Source organism: Typopeltis vanoorti, chromosome 18 (assembly GCF_054136105.1).
Source record: "Typopeltis vanoorti isolate ZY-2024b chromosome 18, IOZ_Tvanoo_1.0, whole genome shotgun sequence".
Classification (NCBI taxonomy): domain Eukaryota; kingdom Metazoa; phylum Arthropoda; class Arachnida; order Uropygi; family Thelyphonidae; genus Typopeltis; species Typopeltis vanoorti.
Window position 1 is genome coordinate 22,513,636 of NC_143566.1, and position 19,945 is coordinate 22,533,580.

General features: G+C 37.8%; 1 protein-coding gene across 5 annotated transcripts in view; it reads left to right on the forward strand.

Moving 5' to 3' along the window:
* LOC150096537 (coiled-coil domain-containing protein 102A-like) overlaps positions 1-19,945 on the forward strand; it is a 404,861-nt gene that overhangs the window by 347,521 nt on the left and 37,395 nt on the right. For all 5 annotated transcript variants that reach the window (XM_090407898.1, XM_090407899.1, XM_090407900.1 and 2 more), the window contains exon 7: positions 5,860-5,963. In XM_090407898.1, coding sequence (XP_090264024.1) covers positions 5,860-5,963 — 104 coding nt within the window. The remainder of the gene's footprint in view (positions 1-5,859; positions 5,964-19,945) is intronic.

Below are 19,945 nucleotides of genomic sequence, written 5' to 3' on the forward strand. Positions count from 1 at the left end.
ACCTACTAGAATCTTCTATGAGAACATATATGACACCTCCAAGGAGTCCACCTTCTCTACAACTCTCCATCTCCACCACTCAAATCCACCAACTACAGTGAGCCACATTTCACTGAAAAAGTAAAAGGCATCTTAACAACAGACATCCTCGCAAGCTTAGATATTGTTTCGTTATTTACCAAGTAGATTTGAAATGCAGATAACGTCCAGTGTGTGTGTGTGTGCGTTGGTAGTCGACGGAAGAAATTCTCCTACATATCTATTAGCTAAACATCTAGCCCATCTACTGAAAGAAAATTCCGAGAGCGGCTGGAGTTTGGTTTAATAACGATAGTGGTGGTAAAGTGTGCCAAAAGTGTCATGAAAGTTAGGATTTGAAGTATGTCTCAGGTCACGAGATTGATGTAGTAGATGAAAATCATAGTGTGATAGAAAATTGTGATGTAGTGCCAGATAGCATTGAGAGTGATGTTCAAAGTGAGAGTAAAAGAGAAAGTAAAAGTATACAGCGAGAGAATGGTTTGAGTGATAAAAAGAATGAAGAGTTAGTTGCAACGAGGAAGATTGCACGGCTGCGTGGAATGATACATAGGGCGATTACAAAATTGTCTACCGACTGCATCAGCTAACAGAAAGAAGCAAATGTGTGATATGAAAAATGAGCGCATGATCGGGAGTGAAAGAAAAATTAAGGAGCTCGTGTTGTACGGTGATTCATTAGTAAAAAGTGTAATAGATGAGAGTTTGACAAAATCGTGCTTTCTGGGTGCAAAAATTAATGATGTGAGGCTATTAGAGCACAAAAGCATAGGGTGAAAGAAATGATAAGAGTGGCAGGAACGAATGATTTAAAAGGTGAAAAATTTGCTATGAAAGAGGACTTGAAGGAATTACTAGAGGTAGCAAAAGAAAAGAGTGAAAGAGTTAAGATAGCGAGTCTGTTGCCATGGTATGAAAGAGTACAGTTGAGAAGGAGGGTCATAATTGCAAATGACTCTATGCACAGGTTACAGGAGGAGTGGTGTGGAGTGAGTTTGATGGGCAAAAGGACTTATACAGGAGGGATGGTTTGCATTTGAATGGATTTGGTGTGTGGAGACTGGAAAAAGTGTTGCTGAATGAAGTGAAAGTGGATGTGCAGAATCAGGGAAACTAGAGCTATTAGGGGAGATGGGAAGTGGATATGCAGACCTCAATGAGGCAGTTGAGTATAAGAATGTGTATAATATGCCTGAGCTAGTACGTAGGACAACAAACCAGAATGGGATAGTTAGTAGAAGACATCAAGATAGGGGTGGGACTAAAGGGCTTCTGCACTTTATGTATACTGATGCCAGGAGTATTAGGAAAAAGGAGGAGGAATTTTTGGCCTTGGTTGGCTTTCCTGGCCACATGTTATTGGCATTAGTGTGACATTGCTGACAGAAGATGATATAGCTAGTGGGATGGAATGTGAACGTTATAGTGTGTTCAGGAGGGACAGAGAGAAAAGAATGGGGGAAGGAGTGTTATTGATGATAGCTGATGAACTGCAGGATAGTGAAAAGAGCACATTTGAGACTATTTGGTGTCAGAAGAAAATATACAGTTGGGTGCTGCTGTAGACCAGGTGATGGAATAAATGGAGATAGTATACATAGGCAAATAGACTCAATGAGTGGAAGACGAGTAATTATTATGTGGGATTTCAACTATGGTAACATTGATTGGAAGGAGGAGAGGACATATGGGAGGAAGGAAATGGATTTTATGCAGTTACTAAGGGATAACTTGCCTAAGACAGCATGTAATGGAATATACTAGGGGTTCAAGAGTGCCTGACCTGGTAATTGCATTTGAGAATTTGACTGTAATGAATATGACCACGTTGCCACCAATTGGTGAAAGTCATCATGTGGTCTTGACCTTGGAGGTGACTAAATGTGTGGAATTTTCAGTTAAGACAGGGTACTACATGTGGAATTACTGGGCTGGTAAGTATGACAAGCTTAGGAGATTGCTTAGTTCAGTGCCATGGCATGTAATACTGCAAGGGTTGGATGTTGATAGTGCATGGGAAGTGGTTAAGGAGCATTTGCAGGAAGTAATGGCTGACTGCATACCTAGAATAGTAAATTGAGTGGGGGTTAAATGGATGAATAACACCATTAAGCTTGAGCTGCAAAGAAATAAACAACTGTGGAGGGAATTTAAGGAGAAAGGTGACCTGAAGGCACACGAAAAGTATAAAGCACAGGCCAGAAGGGTAACTAGTGTGGTAAGAAAAGCAAAAGCAGATTATGGAAGGAAATTAGCAACGCAAGCTAAAGAGAATCCCAAACAGTCTTTTTTATATGCTGCAAGTAAAAGAAAATATGTATACGGAAGAATGATTTTAAGGAATGCTGATGGTAGGGAGGTAGCTGAATCAGTCAAAATAGTAGAATTACTAAAGGAACACTTTGCAAGAGTATATAATCAATCCAGGCGGTGATATTGCAGGAATGAGGGAACGAATGGCTTATACAGGAATTGAGGTGAATGAAATGGAGGTGAAGAGTATATTTCAAAACCTTAATGTGAATACATCTGTGGGATTGGATGGTATACCAGCTCGGATCTTACATAAAGCAGGAAAAGAATTGTCAGTGCCCTTGACTATTTTGTTTGAGTCTCAGGTCTGAGTTAGTCCCGAGGGGGGGTGGAAGAAGGGGAAAATAGTTCCATTGCATAAAGGAGGCTCCAAGACTGCTGTTGCAAATTACTGACTGATCAGCATATCAGGAGTCGTTGTCAAGGTTTTGGAGAAAGTAGTCAAGAGAAAAATACAGGAATGGATAGATGATAATGGGATACTGTATAGGAGACAGCATGGTTTTGTGAAGGGCAGATCATGCCTCAGTAACTTGGTCACGTTTTATAACACAGTGACGGCTGAACTGGATAAGGGTAATGGGTTTACAGTGATACTGCTGGACCTTGCTAAGCCCTTTGACAGGATACCACATGGAATTCTAATCAGTAAACTGCGGCATATGGAGATGGATAGAAGGATGGTTGATGGAGAGATATCAAAGAGTAGTTTATTCAGGAGTAGAGTCCAAAAAAGGGCCTGTGACTAGTGGTGTGACACAGGGCTCTGTTCTTGGACCACTGCTGTTTAATTTGTTCATTAACGATATAGGAAAGGATCTGAGTGGAACTATTCATTTGTTTGCTGATGATGCAAAGTTGGGTAGAGCAATAGTGAATCCACATGATGTCAAAATTTTGCAGGATGATTTTGATATATTGGAAGAGTGTGTTAAGCAGAATGGATGTCAATTTAATGTGGCAAAGTGTAAGGTTATGCATTTTAGGGTGAAAAGAATAGCAGCAGTATACCACATTGGTGGAACTGTACTCCAGGAGATTGATGAGGCCAGGGATTTGGAAGTGTTGGTGGACAGGGAGTTGAAGTTTAAGGGGCACATTGCAAAAGTGGCTAAATCAGCTCATCAGATCACTTGGTTACTGAAGAATACTTTGATGAGCAGAGACAAGCAAGTTATTGTTCCTCTTTATCGAGCCTTGATAAGACCCCCATCTTGACTACTGTTCCCAGATCTGGGCGCCAGGATTTCTTTTTGATGGGGAGAAGGTGGGAGGATCCAGAGGCGAGTGACCAATATGATAACTGTTCTATGGAATGAACCTTATGAGAACAGGTCGCAGAAATTGGTTGATAGGTGTAAGCGGGATGATATGATTGAGACATTCAAATTACTGAAGGGTTTTTACAAGATTAATTCAGAGGAAATTTTTTAGAACAGGTCTAGTGATGGGAGCACTATGGGGCCATCCATGGAAACTGAGCAAGAGTGTGATTAGCAAGGGTGTTAGAACTAGGTTTTTTTGCTTGGAGAGTGTTGAATGAGTGGAATAAGCTGCCAGTGTCTGTTGTGGGGGCCATGACTGTGAGTGAGTTCAGAGCAAAGTATGATAGATACTGTGTGGATGCTGAATAGTTGTTCTGGACATGATTTTTAGGGCCTCCCTCAATGAGTCTAAGGACTCCTTGGAGTTGCCTGTAATAATAATAATAATTAAAAATATTTAAAAAAATCAGATTCCTTCATAAAGAATTCTAAGCATTTCACTGAAAAATTAAAAGGCATCTTAAAAACAGACATCCTCGTGCAAGCTTAGACATTGTTTCGTTATTTACTAACGTACCTGTTGAAGAAGTTATCAATATCCTAGACAAACTCTATCCACATGACAGCTCAGCTTTTTCATCATTACCTCAAATCTAATATGTTTTCAAAGTGAATGACACATTATATGAACAACTTGATTGCTTTGCCATGGGCAGTCCCTTATCACTGATGTGTTCATGGAAGAACTAGAAGCTGACATCCTTTCCAAATTAAATCCAAAGCCGTTGGTTTGGTGGAGATATGTAGATATCTCCACCAAACCAACGGCTTTGGGTTATATCTCCACCAAATCAAACCTCTCCAAATTATGAAAATTATGTTTTCATAATTTGGAGAGGCACAGAAACAACCCTATTTGAATTTCTTACAAAAATAAATTCCTTCCACCAAAAAATATAGTTCATGTTACAGCTTGAAAAGAATAGCCAGTTGCGTTTTCTAGATACACTAATCAAGAAAGAAGAGGACAGACAAATCCAGCTCTCAATCTATCAAAAACTAACACATACTGGACATTACCTGCACTTCAAATCAACTCACAATATTGCACAGAAACTCAGCATAATACATATGGTTAAGACTAGAGCGACCAACATTATCTTAAAAGGAAAAGATCTCCTTGATGATTAACTCACTCTCCAATCTTAGACCTTAGTAAACAATGGTTACCCAAGAAATATAATCAAAAAGATTCTTCATAGAAACCCTCCACAACAGCAACCTTATGTCATGCATATACATTGTCCATCGTCATCCCTTATGCAGGCTCAGTGTCAACAAAATTGCCAAACTCCTTAAGTCTTTCAACGTCAGAGTTGCTCTCAAACCTGTCGAGACAATACGCCATATTTTAAGATCACCAAAGGACATTAATGCCTTCTTCAAATATGCTGGTGTATACAACATTCCATGTTCCTGTGGATTAATTACATAAGGCAAACATCGATATGCCTGGGAATTCAAATAAAAGAACATGTAGGAGACATGAACAACAACAGAACAGATACTTCAGAATTAGCCCATCACTTCTTGATCTCTAACCACACCATCGATTGGGATAAAAGCTCCATACCCTATATAGAAGAGGATTTTTGATGTAGAAACTTCAAAGAAGCTGCCGTTGTACTCTGCTCTGGAGAAAATCTAAACAGAAATCAAGGAATGATTCTGAAAGACATCTGGAAAAGCCTAATAAGTTCGCTCAGCTTACCTGAATTTCATTTCGCCAATAACTATATAACGTGCTCAATAAACAATGACTGATACACCACATCCCATGCTTATGATGTTACATGCCGTTTTAATTTATTTGACTTTGTTACTCCATTCTTCTTTTTTACGAGTAAACGTTTGTTCCATATGGCTTCTTCAGGACATTACACATGTCCTGAAGAAGCCAGACAGTAATGCTGGTGAAACTTGTAGACAATTCATATATATTTTACAAATATCTGGTCAACTAATAAAGCCAATATAAAATTTCAGTTCGATGTGATAGTGTTCATTTTCAGAAGTCATGCTAAGATGCCTAAATTTACTCCGTCTTGTTTTTTGCTCTTTGATCAATAACCATTGCAGATAGGTCAGGTCACTTTCCAATCCTTGAGTTTTCAGTCATATAATGCATCGATTTGATATGATTCTTTAATTGTAATTAGGATGATGTAATTTTATTTGACAGGTAGATAGTGCCACTAACAATATACGTAAATTGCAAAGAACTAATGATGAGCTTCAGGAGCAAGTTGACAATTTCCAAGTGCAAGTGGAGCACCTTCAGAGCAGGTTTAAGAATGCTTTCTTTATATATCTTTAGATTGAGTCATACAGTTTCATTTCTCTGTACATTATGCAATTTAAGATTTATGATATTCTGATATTTTTGCATTTCAATATTTTTGGTTAAAAATATTGAAATGATTGCAATATTTTCTTAATGTTATGATCTTAATTTATTAAATTATCTTAACAAATCACAAGTTACCCTCTGACTGCCATGAGAAATTTACATGCATCAGCCTATTGAGGTTTATAGCTTTATAATTAAACTGCATCAGTGACAGGGTTAAAGAAGTTGGATACCAATATGAAATTGTTTTCGTGTCTATCTTTTTGATATACATAGATGAAACTTAGTGATTTTTAAACCTAATTCAAAATATGAATAATTTAAAATATTAGTTATTTCAAGTCCTTTCTTCCCATACCAAACCTCTTATGTTGTACATAGAATGTGTTACTCCAATTTGGAAAAAAATCTCAAATTGGAAAAGTGATCATATTGCATTACAGCTTAGATCAAGAGATCTATAAATATATTGAACTTTGGTGTATATATATATATATATATATATCAAATCAGCCTTCACAAAAGATTTAAAACCTTCAAACAGAACTTTCCTTGATGATGTGCTATTTTAAAAACATCAAAAAGAGTAGATTTTGCCTTTTATATTTCTCCCTAGACAGTAGGTGGAATCCTAAAATACCTTAAATGCAGTAGCTCATATCAAAAGTTGTAACATCCTTGAATAAATTTGTTCATGAATTGCTTTTTTTTAAAACAATCCCATTCATAAAATCTTGGTAACTTACAACATAGTACTGTGAGTGAATGCTAAGTTGGATTAATGTGTGATTCCTGCTGTAGAGAAAAATTTGAGATGTTCGGTTTGATTTATTTCTCGTGCATAAATTTTAAATAGAACTGTATGTTGTTAATGACATTGTTATAGAGAATTTTTGACAGATCTGATAGAGGTACTCTAGCTTTCTACTTAGTCTCAGAGGAGAGCCAATAATTATAAAAAGTTTTGTTGGGTCACTGGAATCCTATAAAAGTGGGAAATATGGGCTCTATAGATGAAAACTGTGTTTTAAGTAGTGCAATATACAGCTGTTTTAAAACCCTTTTGGTCGTCTGCATATTTGAAAATCTTGTCATCATATTCTGCATATCATCATCATCATCATCATCAAATTCCTGCCATGTACCCTCAAGGGGTGTACAGGATATGACAGTACTACATGAAAAAATTACATCATTACTAACTTCCTATCTACAATTTTCCTCCAAATCAGTCTGTTACTTGTCAAGACTCCAACATTATCAGATCTTATATTTCTATCGTCTAAGGCACTTTGTACCGTATCAATCCACCTATATCTTGGTCTTCCTCTGGGTCGTTTTCCTGCCAACCTGGCAGAGAACACTTGTTTTGCTAATCTTTCCTCTCCCATTCTATTTAAGTGACCATACCATCTGAGATTAGCTCTACTAACGCATTCCTGGATGCTGACAATGTCAAGTTCTTTCCTAATATCCTCATTTTTAATATGATATTGCCATTGATGCCATCTGTTCACGCCTCTAATCTTTCTCAGGACTCTCATATCTGCGGTCTCTAGTCTTTGGTCAAGTGTTTTACTTCTGACCCAGCTCTCAGATCCATAAGTTAAAATTGGTTTGAACACAGTCTTGTATACAGCTAATTTAGTGTTCCGACTAATTTCTTTCTTATTCCATATGAATTTATTCAATTGACATCCCACGATACCAGCTTTGCTGATTCTGTTGTCTATTTCTATATTTAGTTTACCATCTTCAGTAAAAATTGTGCCTAAGTAGCTGAAATGTTTTACTTGTTCCACAGGTTCTCCATTCACAACACAGTTGACATTTTCAATGATTCTGCCTATTTTCATTGTCTTTGTCTTTTTATTGCTGACCTTCATACCATATCTATTACAACAGCTATTCAAGTTAGTCAGAGAATCTTGCAGACTTGTAGCGGATTTATTTACAAGTATAACATCATCCGCATAAAGCAAAGAGCTGACATTAACATCTCCAATTTTGATATCATGTTTAATACCACTTTCCTTCATAATGTGATCCATATAGATAATGAATAACAGAGGGGATAATGTACATCCTTGTCTCACACCAGATTTAACATTAAACCATCTTCCTGTACTTCCTTCAATTCTAACTGCTGACTCACAACTCAAATAAAGACTAAGTATTGCTTGATATAATGCCCCATTGACACCATATAACTGCAGCGTATTGAATAGCTTCTCTCTTGGCACCTTGTCATATGCCTTTTCCAAATCGACAAAACTTAAATACAGATCTTTGTTATATTCCCATGCTTTCTCGACTATTTGTCGTAAAGTGAAGATCTGATCCTGACAGCCTCTATTTGGCCTGAATCCAGCTTGTTCTTCACCAAGCTTTTCTTCCACAATTCTTCTCAACCGTTTCTCAAGTATACTTGCATAGATCTTGCCAGGAACACTCAGTAGGGAAATACCTCTGTAATTCTCACATTCAGTTTTATTTCCCTTTTTATATATGGGTACTATGAGAGCTCTACTCCAATCATCGGGAATTCGTCCCTCTGTCCAGGCTTTCTGAACTATGCAGTGCAGCCACTGTAAGACTCTTATGCCACCATACTTCAACATTTCTGGTCGAATATCATCTACTCCTGCTGCCTTTCCACATTTCAAGCCTTTGATGGCTTTTTCTACTTCAAGTATGGATATGTATTCCTGACTGCATGCCTGGTCAGTGTTTTTTATCACTGTGCTGTCATCACTGCTTGTTTCATTTAGCAGTTTTTCAAAGTAATTACTCCATACTTCAAGGATATCTTTTTCTCCTGTTTTCATTTCACCTTTATCATCTCTAATTCCTTTTACAGCACTCTTTCCTCCATTCCTAAGCTTCTTCAACAACCTCCAGAATATTTTGCCACCTTCTTGATATTTATTTTCTATATTCTTGCCAAAGTCCTCCCATGACTTTTGTTTAGCTAGTTTTACACACTGTTTAGCTTTCTTACATTTGTCTCTGTATTCTGTAAGAGTAAAAGCTGACTTATTTGCCAGGAACTTTTGATATGCTTCCTTCTTTTCCTTCACTGCCTCTTTAACTTCCTGTGTCCACCAGGGAGTTCTGATTTTTTTATCTTTGCACACAACCTCACCACATGCCTCTCTGGCAGAATCAATCAATGTTTCCTTCAGAGTTTGCCACTGAATCTCCAAGGTTTGATTCCTGTTCTCAAACTCTTTCATTTTCTTTTCAATAATATTTCTGTATTTTAGTCTACAGTTTACATCTGAGAGCTGCTCAACTTTTATTCGCTTTAAAACTTTCTTACATGTTATTCTTTTCAATATGAAATTCAATTTTATCCTGCTCAAGACTAAATAGTGATCACTTCCAATTTCAAATCCTCTGTACACTCTGGTGTCCTGCACCAGGGAGAAAACATCACTATCAACAATAACATAGTCAATGAGACTTTTCTTATTCCTAGCCTCTTCTCTCCATGTGAATTTGTGCACATTTTTATGTTGGAACATGGTGTTAGTAATAACCAGTCCATGTCCTGAGCAGAAATCCAACAGATATTTGCCATTATTATTAGCTTTGCTCTTTTCTCCAAATTTTCCCAAAATATTTTTGTATGTCTCACAATCATTTCCTACTCTACTATTTAGATCCCCAACAAGGACCAACTTTTCATTTTTCATTGTGTCAGTTGCTTTTTCTAAAGCCTCAAAAAATTCCTCCACTTCTACCTTAGTAGAACCTTCTGTGGGACCATAGGCACAAATAAGTCTCATTGTCCAGTTCCCCATTCTTATATTTGCCCACATTACTCTACTTGAGACTGACTGCCATTCAAGAAGATTAGCCTCGTATTTTGTGTTGAATACTATGGCTACTCCTTCTTTTCCTTGATTGTTATTGCCTGAATATAACATTTTGTATTTATTGCTCAGAAAGATCTCACCAGTTTTGGTCTTTTTTGTTTCAGTCACCCCTATTATGTCGATCTGGTACTTATCTAATTCCTCAGCTAGCTCCATTTCTTTGCCATTCAGGCTTCTTACGTTGATAGTACCGATCTTTAACTCTGGTGATGTTGAGTTGGGGTTTGTTTTCAGATTTGTTCCAGTAGCTGACTTTTCGCTGTTCGCCCTGGTTTCCTGGCGAAAACAACGGGGGCCTTGTTTAACCGGGCGACGCCCCAGCCGGCATGAAATTTTGTCATGTTGTACTATCATTTTTTTTAAATTTTGGTTTAACCAATAAGAATACAATTTGGTCGGCTAAATCCCAAATTGCCAGCCCATCCTCGTTCGTTCAGTATCAAAGTAGATACCCAACAGGGTGCACCACGAGAAGGTGAGGATTGGACATTAGGTCAGAAGCCCTGGTCGGTTCTCCGCATTCCTTTAAAGGCTATGTGGAGGTCTCCTCTCAGTTATACAGCTTTGACCCTTAAGCACCCCATTCTGCATATCTAATAGCAGAAATAAACTTTTTTTGTGAATTATTTAATAGCATATTGCACTGAATTTGTTTTAAAAACATATTGATGTATAAGTGATTGCCAGTTTAAAGAAATATATATGCATCTTTGTCTGCATTTCAAAACAGAAAAAATTGCAAATAAAAGCATAGTATATATTATCTGCTATAGTCAATTTTCTTTGACATGGCATTCTTCCTATGGTGTCTTAAATGGACTTGTTAGCAGGTTTTTTTTTTTTTTAATATATATATACTGTATATATATATATATATATATAATGATTAGTTTGTTATAACTGTTTGCTATATCAAACCCTGAACTACAACTCCACCAACAGAATACACAGTCTTCTATCTATACATATATATCAAAGCTCAAAGAATTGCACTTAACCTACATTGAAGTTGCATGGTAATTCTTACTTATTCACCCTTCTTCACTTTATTTAAATCTTCCTCAACACAACATATATTATTTATAATGATTGTCTGTAATTTTGTATCATCTTAATATCGTTCTGAAGCACATTAACAACATAACTGTCAAAGGTTGAACAGTATCGAAAAATCTTCCATTACATCTGTTCATTAAAACCCACTCACAGACTTCTTTACCACATTCTCTCCCCTTCCTGTGATCATATTGGGATCATCATTGCCAGCCTGGTTCGCCGAGTGGTGAGCGTATCTGCTCTACAGCCAAAAGGCTGCGGGTTTGAATCCCACCATGGGCATGGATGTTTGTGATTGTCTGTGAAAATACTAGTGGTTGTGGGTAGTAGATGCCATTGAATGGCAGGCCATTCCATTTTGATGGAATGGCCCGCCAGCCATTCCATTTTGAAAAAATAACTATCTAACATTAAAATGTGATTAAATTAAAATTAATTTCAGTGAAGCTTGCAGTCCACTTAGCTATACACTGCGGTATTTAGAATTGCAAGATGCTTTCCAGATTCACAAGGAACACTGTGCATTTGATATTTTACATAAAATCCTATAAAAATAAATATTAAATAGACATGCTTCTTCAGCCATCTACCAGCACCAAGCAGTACCTAAGTACTAGTACTAATGTTTCAGATGGCTGAAGCAGAAGTTCATTCGAGTGCACTTAGTGCCTTCCAGATACATCTCGAAGGTTCTTGATACTTTGTTATTTTCATATAAATACAAGAGGATCTTATCCACAGTCAGTTGTGGACAGTCTGATATTTGTGTATAAGTGCACAGGTTCATCATGTGAGCCATAGCCTATTGTGGTTTTATATTGCCAGCCTTTTTTCATTAGTGAGAGACGTATTCAGTGGATAATAACCATTACACGCCCATTTTGGATCATTTTTTAGGGTCACCTACCATCACTATGGTGTCTACGAGTAAAAAGCATAAATCAAGTGTTTCTCGTCTGGTGTTTAATGAAAAGTAGACCAATTTCTTTTTTGTGCCAATCGATGATAAGCCAGTGTGTTTAATTTGTCATGAGTCAGTCTCATTATCAAAAGAATACAATATAAAACAACACTATGAGACAAAGCATGCATCCAATTTCGATCACCTTCAAGGGCAGCTTCATGTGGGCAAAGTGAACTCTCTCCAAATTGATCTAAAATGCTAGCAGGGTACGTTTAAAAGGCAGAGAGAAGAGAGCTTCTCTTCTCTCTGCCTTTTAAACATTTATCAAAGTAAGTTATGTTATAGCTGAAAAAATTGCTAAAAAATCAAAAGCCTTCTTGGACGGCAAGTTTGTGAATGTCTCTTTGATGCCAGAGATATTCTGTGCCCAAATAATAAGGAAGTGTTTAAAAAACCGAGTTTGTCTGGGGTAACTGTAGCATGACTTGTCGAAGAACTTGCCAATGACATTGAAGGAACTTTAAAAAAACGGATGTCCGAATTTACGTCATATTCACTTGCTTTAGATGAGAGCACAGATGTGAAGGATACAGCACAACTGGCTATCTTTGTCCGTGACATTGATCAATAATTCAATGTAACAGAAGAACTGCTAGCGCTCATACCTATGAAGGGAACGATGAAAGGCACTGATATTCTTGAAGCCGCCAAGAAAATGCTCCAGCATTTCGACCTTAGCTTAACCAACCTCGAGGGTGTGGTAACTGATGGTACCCTTGCTATGGTGGGAAAGAACTAAGGATTTGTTACGCTGCTACGGAAAGAACCGGAACTAGAAGGAAAGATTTCGTCCATTACCATTGTTTAATCCACTAGGAGAATTTGTGTGCGAAAACTATTGGATTTGAGAATGTCAAGAAAGTTATTGTGACTGTCATCAACATTATTAGGGCAAGAGGATTGAATCATCGTCAATTCCAAGAGTGTGAAGCGATCACTGCGATGTGGTTTATTATAGTGATGTGCGTTGGTTGAGCAAAGGGAAGGTTCTTAAAAGTCTTTGACTTACAGAGTGAAATACAGCAGTTCATGCAAACCAAGGGGAAGCCGATTGCGGAATTCAACAATCCGAAGTGGATGACAGACTTTGCCTTTGTGACTGACATCTCATTGCATATGAATGACCTAAATACGTGGCTACAATCCAAAGATCAACTGGTGCACACTCTGTTTGATCATATCAAAGCTTTTGTGGCCAAGCTCAAACTTTGGGAGGCACAACTTGCAAAAAAAAAACTTAACTCATTTTCAGCTTCTCACTGAGTCCAACTTTTCAACTCTTGATGAATATGCTACAAAATTAGCCATGTTGCGAAGTGAGTTTGAAGAGAGATTTAGTGATTTTCGTAACCAACAGTCTTATTTAGATTTATTTTCAATGCCATTCAGTGTCAATGCTGCCAAAATGCCAGGCTCAGTACAAATGGAGCTGCTTGAACTCCAAAACAACTCTTCTTTGAGAGAGAAATTATTCAATGTGCCCTTGCTTGCATTTTACAAAGACTACATTTCTGAGGATGCATTCCCTAATCTTCGCCGACATGCTTTGAAGATGTGCCCTTTGTTAGGAAGCATATACTTATATGAGCAGTTCTTCTCCAGAATGAAGCATGTGAAGTCCAAGAGAAGAACTCAGATTACAGACCAACATCTCTAGAATACTCTGCGCACATTGCGACTTCCAACATAGACAAGCTGGTCAAGGGAAAGCATTGCCAAGTTGCCCATTGACATTGTAAAAAATTAATGTTTTCTTCATTAAATTATCTTTTTTCAAGTATTGATTGTATTTACTTATCATGAACCTGACTCCTACCCTATGCTCTTAAAGCTGAGTTTGTTTATTTTTATAGGATTTTATATAAAGTATCAAATGCACAGCATTCCTTGTGAATCTGGAAAGCATCTTACAATTTTAAATACTGCAGTATAGCTTAATGGCCCACAGGCTTCATTGAAATTTTTAATGCGTCCCACTGAAAGGGTGAGGACCCCTGATGTAGATGATGCAGTTCACTGTAGTTGGTGGATTGAGTGGTGGAGACAGTGAGTTGTAAAGTAGGTGCCCCCCCCTCCCCTTGATGAGTCTTTAGACTCCTTGGAGGTGTAACGTGAATAATAATAATAATTATTATTATTTCACTTTTGTTTATGGAATCAAAATATAGTGAACATGGGGGTTAAAAAAATAATAAAAATACAAACAAAAGTGCCACCATTGACAGTTCAGCACAGTTTTATCTTAGGGAAGAGGGGATACCTCTTGCCATAATTTCTTTATATTGATGACAAAGCATATATTAAATCAGTGCCTTGTGTGTGTGGGTGTGTGTCGGGTGCAGGTGAACATGCAGGAGTCAGAGACAGTTTGTTAGTATTGTTTCTGATGAACTGGAGGTTATAGTACTTGGGGACGCATATTTCAAGGGAATAGCTGTTCCACAGAACTTATTATATGGGATGAAAGATGAACTGGAGAAGTTAGCTTATAGTAGCCAATCAGCTATAAAAGAATGCAACAGCTGTTTCTAGTGCTATGGTTAGGCTTATTAGAAATGATGTTGGTGGGGAGGAAGGGCATGATAGATGCCAGTTCTACTGACCATCACCCCTGGAAGTATCTCTAGAAGAGAGAGAGAGAGTAAGAAGGAATACAGAAACTGACTACCTGTGGGACATTGACTGGAGAGGGGGGTTGTCAGTTAGCTGAATTGCTCTCTGAACATCACCAAGAGTTTTTAAGAGAGATTTTTGGTGCATCACACCAAATGTGAGAGCAATATTTCAAGATTGAGCAGATTTGTACAGAGTTAATAGCTGGATAGGCAAAAGGTAAAAGAAAAACAATGGGTCAGTCAAAGAAGAGAAATTGGTCTTGACTATTGAGCTGCAATTAACAAAGGGAAGGGGAACAAGAACTAAGGCCTTTTTTGTGAGGAAAAGACAAAATTGTGCTCTGGAAGCATTGATGGTGACTAAGTTGTCATCATCCCATTAAAGGATGGTATCAAAATCATAATTGAGGGCACTGTAGGTGATCTTGAAGTTTGAGATGTTTGAACACTGCAAAGTTTTATCATATGGATAGAAGTAATATAGAGTGCTATCATCAGCAAAAGTGCGAGCACGGTTTGAGGACAGTGAGAGAAGATTGTTTATGTACTGGGTGGCTCAAAGTGATAACAGAGTAATTACCAGAACAGCAGTTACTACAATTCATTACTATTTTATTCGTTATAATAATTTTATTTATTTATTTCATAATTTTTTTATTATTTTGATATTTTATTGATTTTGTTTGATGATATTAATTAACTTTTTCTGCTTTTTTTTCATAAAATTTTTGTGCTTAAATATGGATTCACTGGTTGCCTTATTACTTCTGGGCCACCCTGTATATGAGAAAGGGGGTGGGCGAGATAACATATCCCTCCGAAACACCTGCATTAATAGGGAAATCTGAAGAGAACACCTCCTCACCATTTACACACAGTGGATGTCCTAACAGAAAAGAAAACTGGCAATCTAGTTGCACAAGGGGGAAAACAGACCATATGATGGCAATTTTTTGACCTTTTGATGGCAAACCACATCAGATGCCTTGGGAATGTCTAGTGCAACAGCATAGGTTTCTCCAGACCTTTCCATGGCATGTGTCCAAAAGCAGGTGATGTAGCCAAAAGGATCTACTGTTGATCTTGACTAGTAGAGTCTATGTTGATGGTCACTGATTGAATTACATTTTTCCAGGTGTTGAAGAAGTTGATTGTCGATGACTTTCTCTGTTACTTTAGAGAGCACTGAGGTGATGGTGAGGATAAATACCTATCTCTTTTTTGGAATCAGCTGTATATATAGGCTTGCTTCCATGCTGTGGGGATGGATGTGGCAGTAGAGATTGTGAAAACAAAGATTGTAAAAGCAAAACAGCGAAAATGCTCTAATTGTGAGGCAGCCTATCCAGCTTACTCTTGGGCATGCCAAAGGTGGAAAGATGAGATCTAAAAAATAAAAACATAGCAATGCATCACTTAACAGGAGGCAAAGAGACAATATACCACAAAAGTGACAGTAACAGCTGGTAAATCCTCTTATGCTGAGAAGGCATCTCTAAAATAAAGTGTCAATAGGGATCCAAATACATAGGTCGATCATGCCCTCTCACAATTACAACATCCCTGAATAATATGACTTACTTGCCATCTTCTTTGAACAAACGAAGGAGATCAGTTGGTAGGGATTCACTCCTGAGCTCGTACTAAAGATGGTCCCACTATGCAAAAATCCAATAATGGAATGTGTGCTGCAGAGGATCAGAGACATACCTTGAGACCTTCTATTAGATAGACCATCTTCAGATGGCATGGATATCTCCATTTCTTCTGAAGAAGGTAAAATAATTCACGTACCTAGTGCTCTAGAAATACAAATATCACTATTCTCGGATATTTCGTGGATATTTTTCCTGAAGAAAAAGAAATGATGGATACTGACATCCTCAATTCTCTAAAAATAAAAAAAAAATCCAGAACTAATGAAAACAAAATTCAACTCAGGAAGCCAGTTGATACCACCAAAAAGAAATAATGAAAGCATTCCTACACTGGAATTGTCATAGATTCCATCAAAACATCAATGGCATCAATGTCTTCTTTCAGAAGTACAAACCAGTATGCTTCTGCCTGCAGAAAACATACCTAAGGCTGAGAGAGATGATCCGACATAACAAAATACTACCATCATTTGTAAGGGCAGGATAGGAGATGGACCTGCTCATGGAGAAGTTGTCATCCTTGTGAGCAACCATATACCCTCCCAGCAAGTCCCACCCAATACAAACATAGAAGCAGTCTGTCTCTCAAGATGACCTTGAAAATGTCATATTGCAGTTACCATCCTTTTAATGGAGGATTTAAATGGACATAACACTCTTTGGGGCAGTTCCCAAACAAACATCAGAGGAAGAGTTGTTGAGCATATATGCTCAACAACAGCAATCTCTCCCTTATAAACACAGGAAGCAACACTTTTTCCATATGCCTACTTGAACATTCACTGCTATTGACTTAACTATCTGCTCGCTCGCTCTTTTCCTAATGATCAAGTGAGGAAACTGATGACAACCTCTTTGGTAGTGTCCACTTTCCTGTGATATCCACTCTTCTACATGGGCAATCATGTACTAAATCACAGATATCAAGGTAAAAAACTGATCATGTTGACTGGTCCACCTATTCCTCATTAGCAGTTTCTGATTCTGCAACAGTCAGTTCATCTCTTATCAGTGATGCAGTGAATCATGCCACTAAAACATATAATTGGTTTCCACATTCCCTAAGCCATGGTGGAATGATGAACACGTAGCAGCCAAAGAAGCTCAGAAGAAAGATTGGGGTATTTTTCAAAAATACTCCACAACAACAAACCTGCTCGCTTTGAAACGTGCCTAAGCTCGAGCAAGACACATCCAGCATTAGAGTCAAAAGGAATCCTGGGTTCAATATACAGCCTCCATAAGGACAACCAACACTAAAGAAGTCTGGGAAGAAATCCAGAAAATAAAGGGCAGATATACCACCCACCGGCTCTCTATCCTATAACATAATGGTTGCACAGTTTCTGATCCAATAGCAATTGCCAACGCACTCAGAGAGATTTTTGCTAAAACGTCAGCAACATCTTCCTCCCCCCCTCCCCAAATTCCTTGCCCAAAAGAGCAAAGCAGAAAAACAACAAATCCGATTTTCTCTGAACAGCATCAAAGAATATGACAGGCTGTTCACTAAAGAAGAAATGAATGCTACCTTGTTTAACTGCTGTTGAACTAGACAGTGTTCATTACAAGATGGTAAAACATCTGTCACCATTATCCATTGATCAACTGTTGCACCTTTACAACAGAATTTTCTCTGAGAGCTATTTCTGGATCCTGGAAAAAGGCAATTATAATTGCCTTTCCTAAGCCAGGGAAGGATCCAAAATTCCCAAATAACTACTGTTTGATTTTTGTGACCAGCTGCTTGTGCGAGATTATGAAAAAAATTATTAACTCTCTTCTTGTATTGTTTCTGGAGAGAAAGAACCCTTTTTCAGAACACAATCTGGCTTCCAAAAATATCACTCTTCTACAGATCATCTAGTGTTGGTTTTCTTTTATATGGAAAATGAAGGTATATGACACTTCTTGGAGACTTGGAATACTGAAAGACTGACATAATTTTATTCTTAGAGGGAATCTCCCTCTTTTTATTGAGAACTTTTTACTTAACTGAATCTTCTAAGTCCAAGTGGGAAGTGCACTCATCTAACTGTATAACCAAAAGGAGAGGGTCCCATTCAGTTCAGTTTTAAGTATTACACTTTTTGGAATCAAGGTCATCTTGATAACAGAACAACTTCCTCCAAAAGTAATTAATGCCCTCCATGTGGATGACTTCACCATGTTCTGTCATTCATGTAATATGATGGACATCAGAAAGACGGTCTCAGCGAGCCATTGACCATCTCTCAGAATGGACTTTTGCAAATGGGTCCAGATTTACATAACAGAAGATAGTTTGGGTGTACTTTTCTTGCAGATGCTCCATCTAGGACAATCATTAATCTCAGTTGCACCAGAAACCAAGTTCTTAGGACTGATATTTGACAGCAAACTCAGTTTCCTCCCTCAGATATGTCTGCTCAAGACAAGTGCCATAAAGCAGTGAACATTCTATGCATCCTATCTTCCACTTTTTGGGGGTGCTGACAGATGTTCTTTGCTTTGTTTATATGGGGTACAAACAAACGTAGAGAAAACTTGATTATGGCTTCCAAGTATATACTTCTGCCATGGAGAGACTACACTGCGATGACTAGACCGTATTCACTATCAAGTCATCAGAATTGCAACTGGAGTATTTCACATGTTACATACTCCTAGTCCATATGCTGAAGAAAATGAATCACCTTTGTCACTTCCACGTCAACAACTGTCTCTGTCAACCGCTTCAACAAAAATAAACTTGATGTTTTCAACTGGATAACAGAACAACTTCCTCCAACAAAGTAATGCCTTCCATGTGGATAACTTCACCATCTTCTGTCATTCATGTAATATGAGGGCCATTAGAAAGACAGCCACAACAAGATAAGGGGTAATTTTTACAACACTCAGCAGACTATCATAGAACTCTGGTTTGCAGATAAAAGCTCTCCTACAAACTCTAGAAATTGAAGTAGAAAATGTGCCCATCTGGGCAATCATATATACCATCATGTATCTTGTATTTCAGTATGCTATCAAAATTTTCCGTCCCTCCTGTTGTCTATCAGCAGCTCTTCGAAGCTTGCAAAACTGAATACTCTAATTTTGTGCCTGTCTCCACACATGGTTTGAAATCAGAGGATCTAGTGGATTCTTCTGCCATTTTTCCAGAAACATTATATATGTGATTGAGCTTGCAAACTAAAATACATCAGATTGAATCACTACCAAAAGTGCATAACATATTCAGACTTACAACATTCTCTTCAGGCAATAATGAGTCTAGAGCTACAGAAACATCCAATGTGCTCCTGCATCTAAGACCTTCTCTTACAGTTATGGAAGCTATGCTTAGATGTATGCATCTTTTGGATTCCAAGCCATTTCGAATCATTAAGGGAAATGTGGCTGCAGGTACTGCAGCTAGGATAGCTCATTTTTTCTCAAACATCCACCATCTGTATGTACCATATTATCAGACAAAAACATCTATCTCAGTGGCATTTGTAACAGCTAAGACAAAGATAGACAAATAATAAGTTGTACCAAATTAAGCCTGAAATTAAATTATGGCAGTCTAGCCTACACAGGACTCGAACAGAGGAAGTTGGTCATGCTTGGCTTGGCATAGGTCAGTCATCTTACGCCTTCCAAATGCAGCGTGATGGCATGCCTATGTGTGAGTTTTGTGCTTCTGGACTATCCATCATTCATGTTTTAACCGACTGCCCTCATTTCGCCAACAGCGCAGTCACCATTCTAGACATTTTC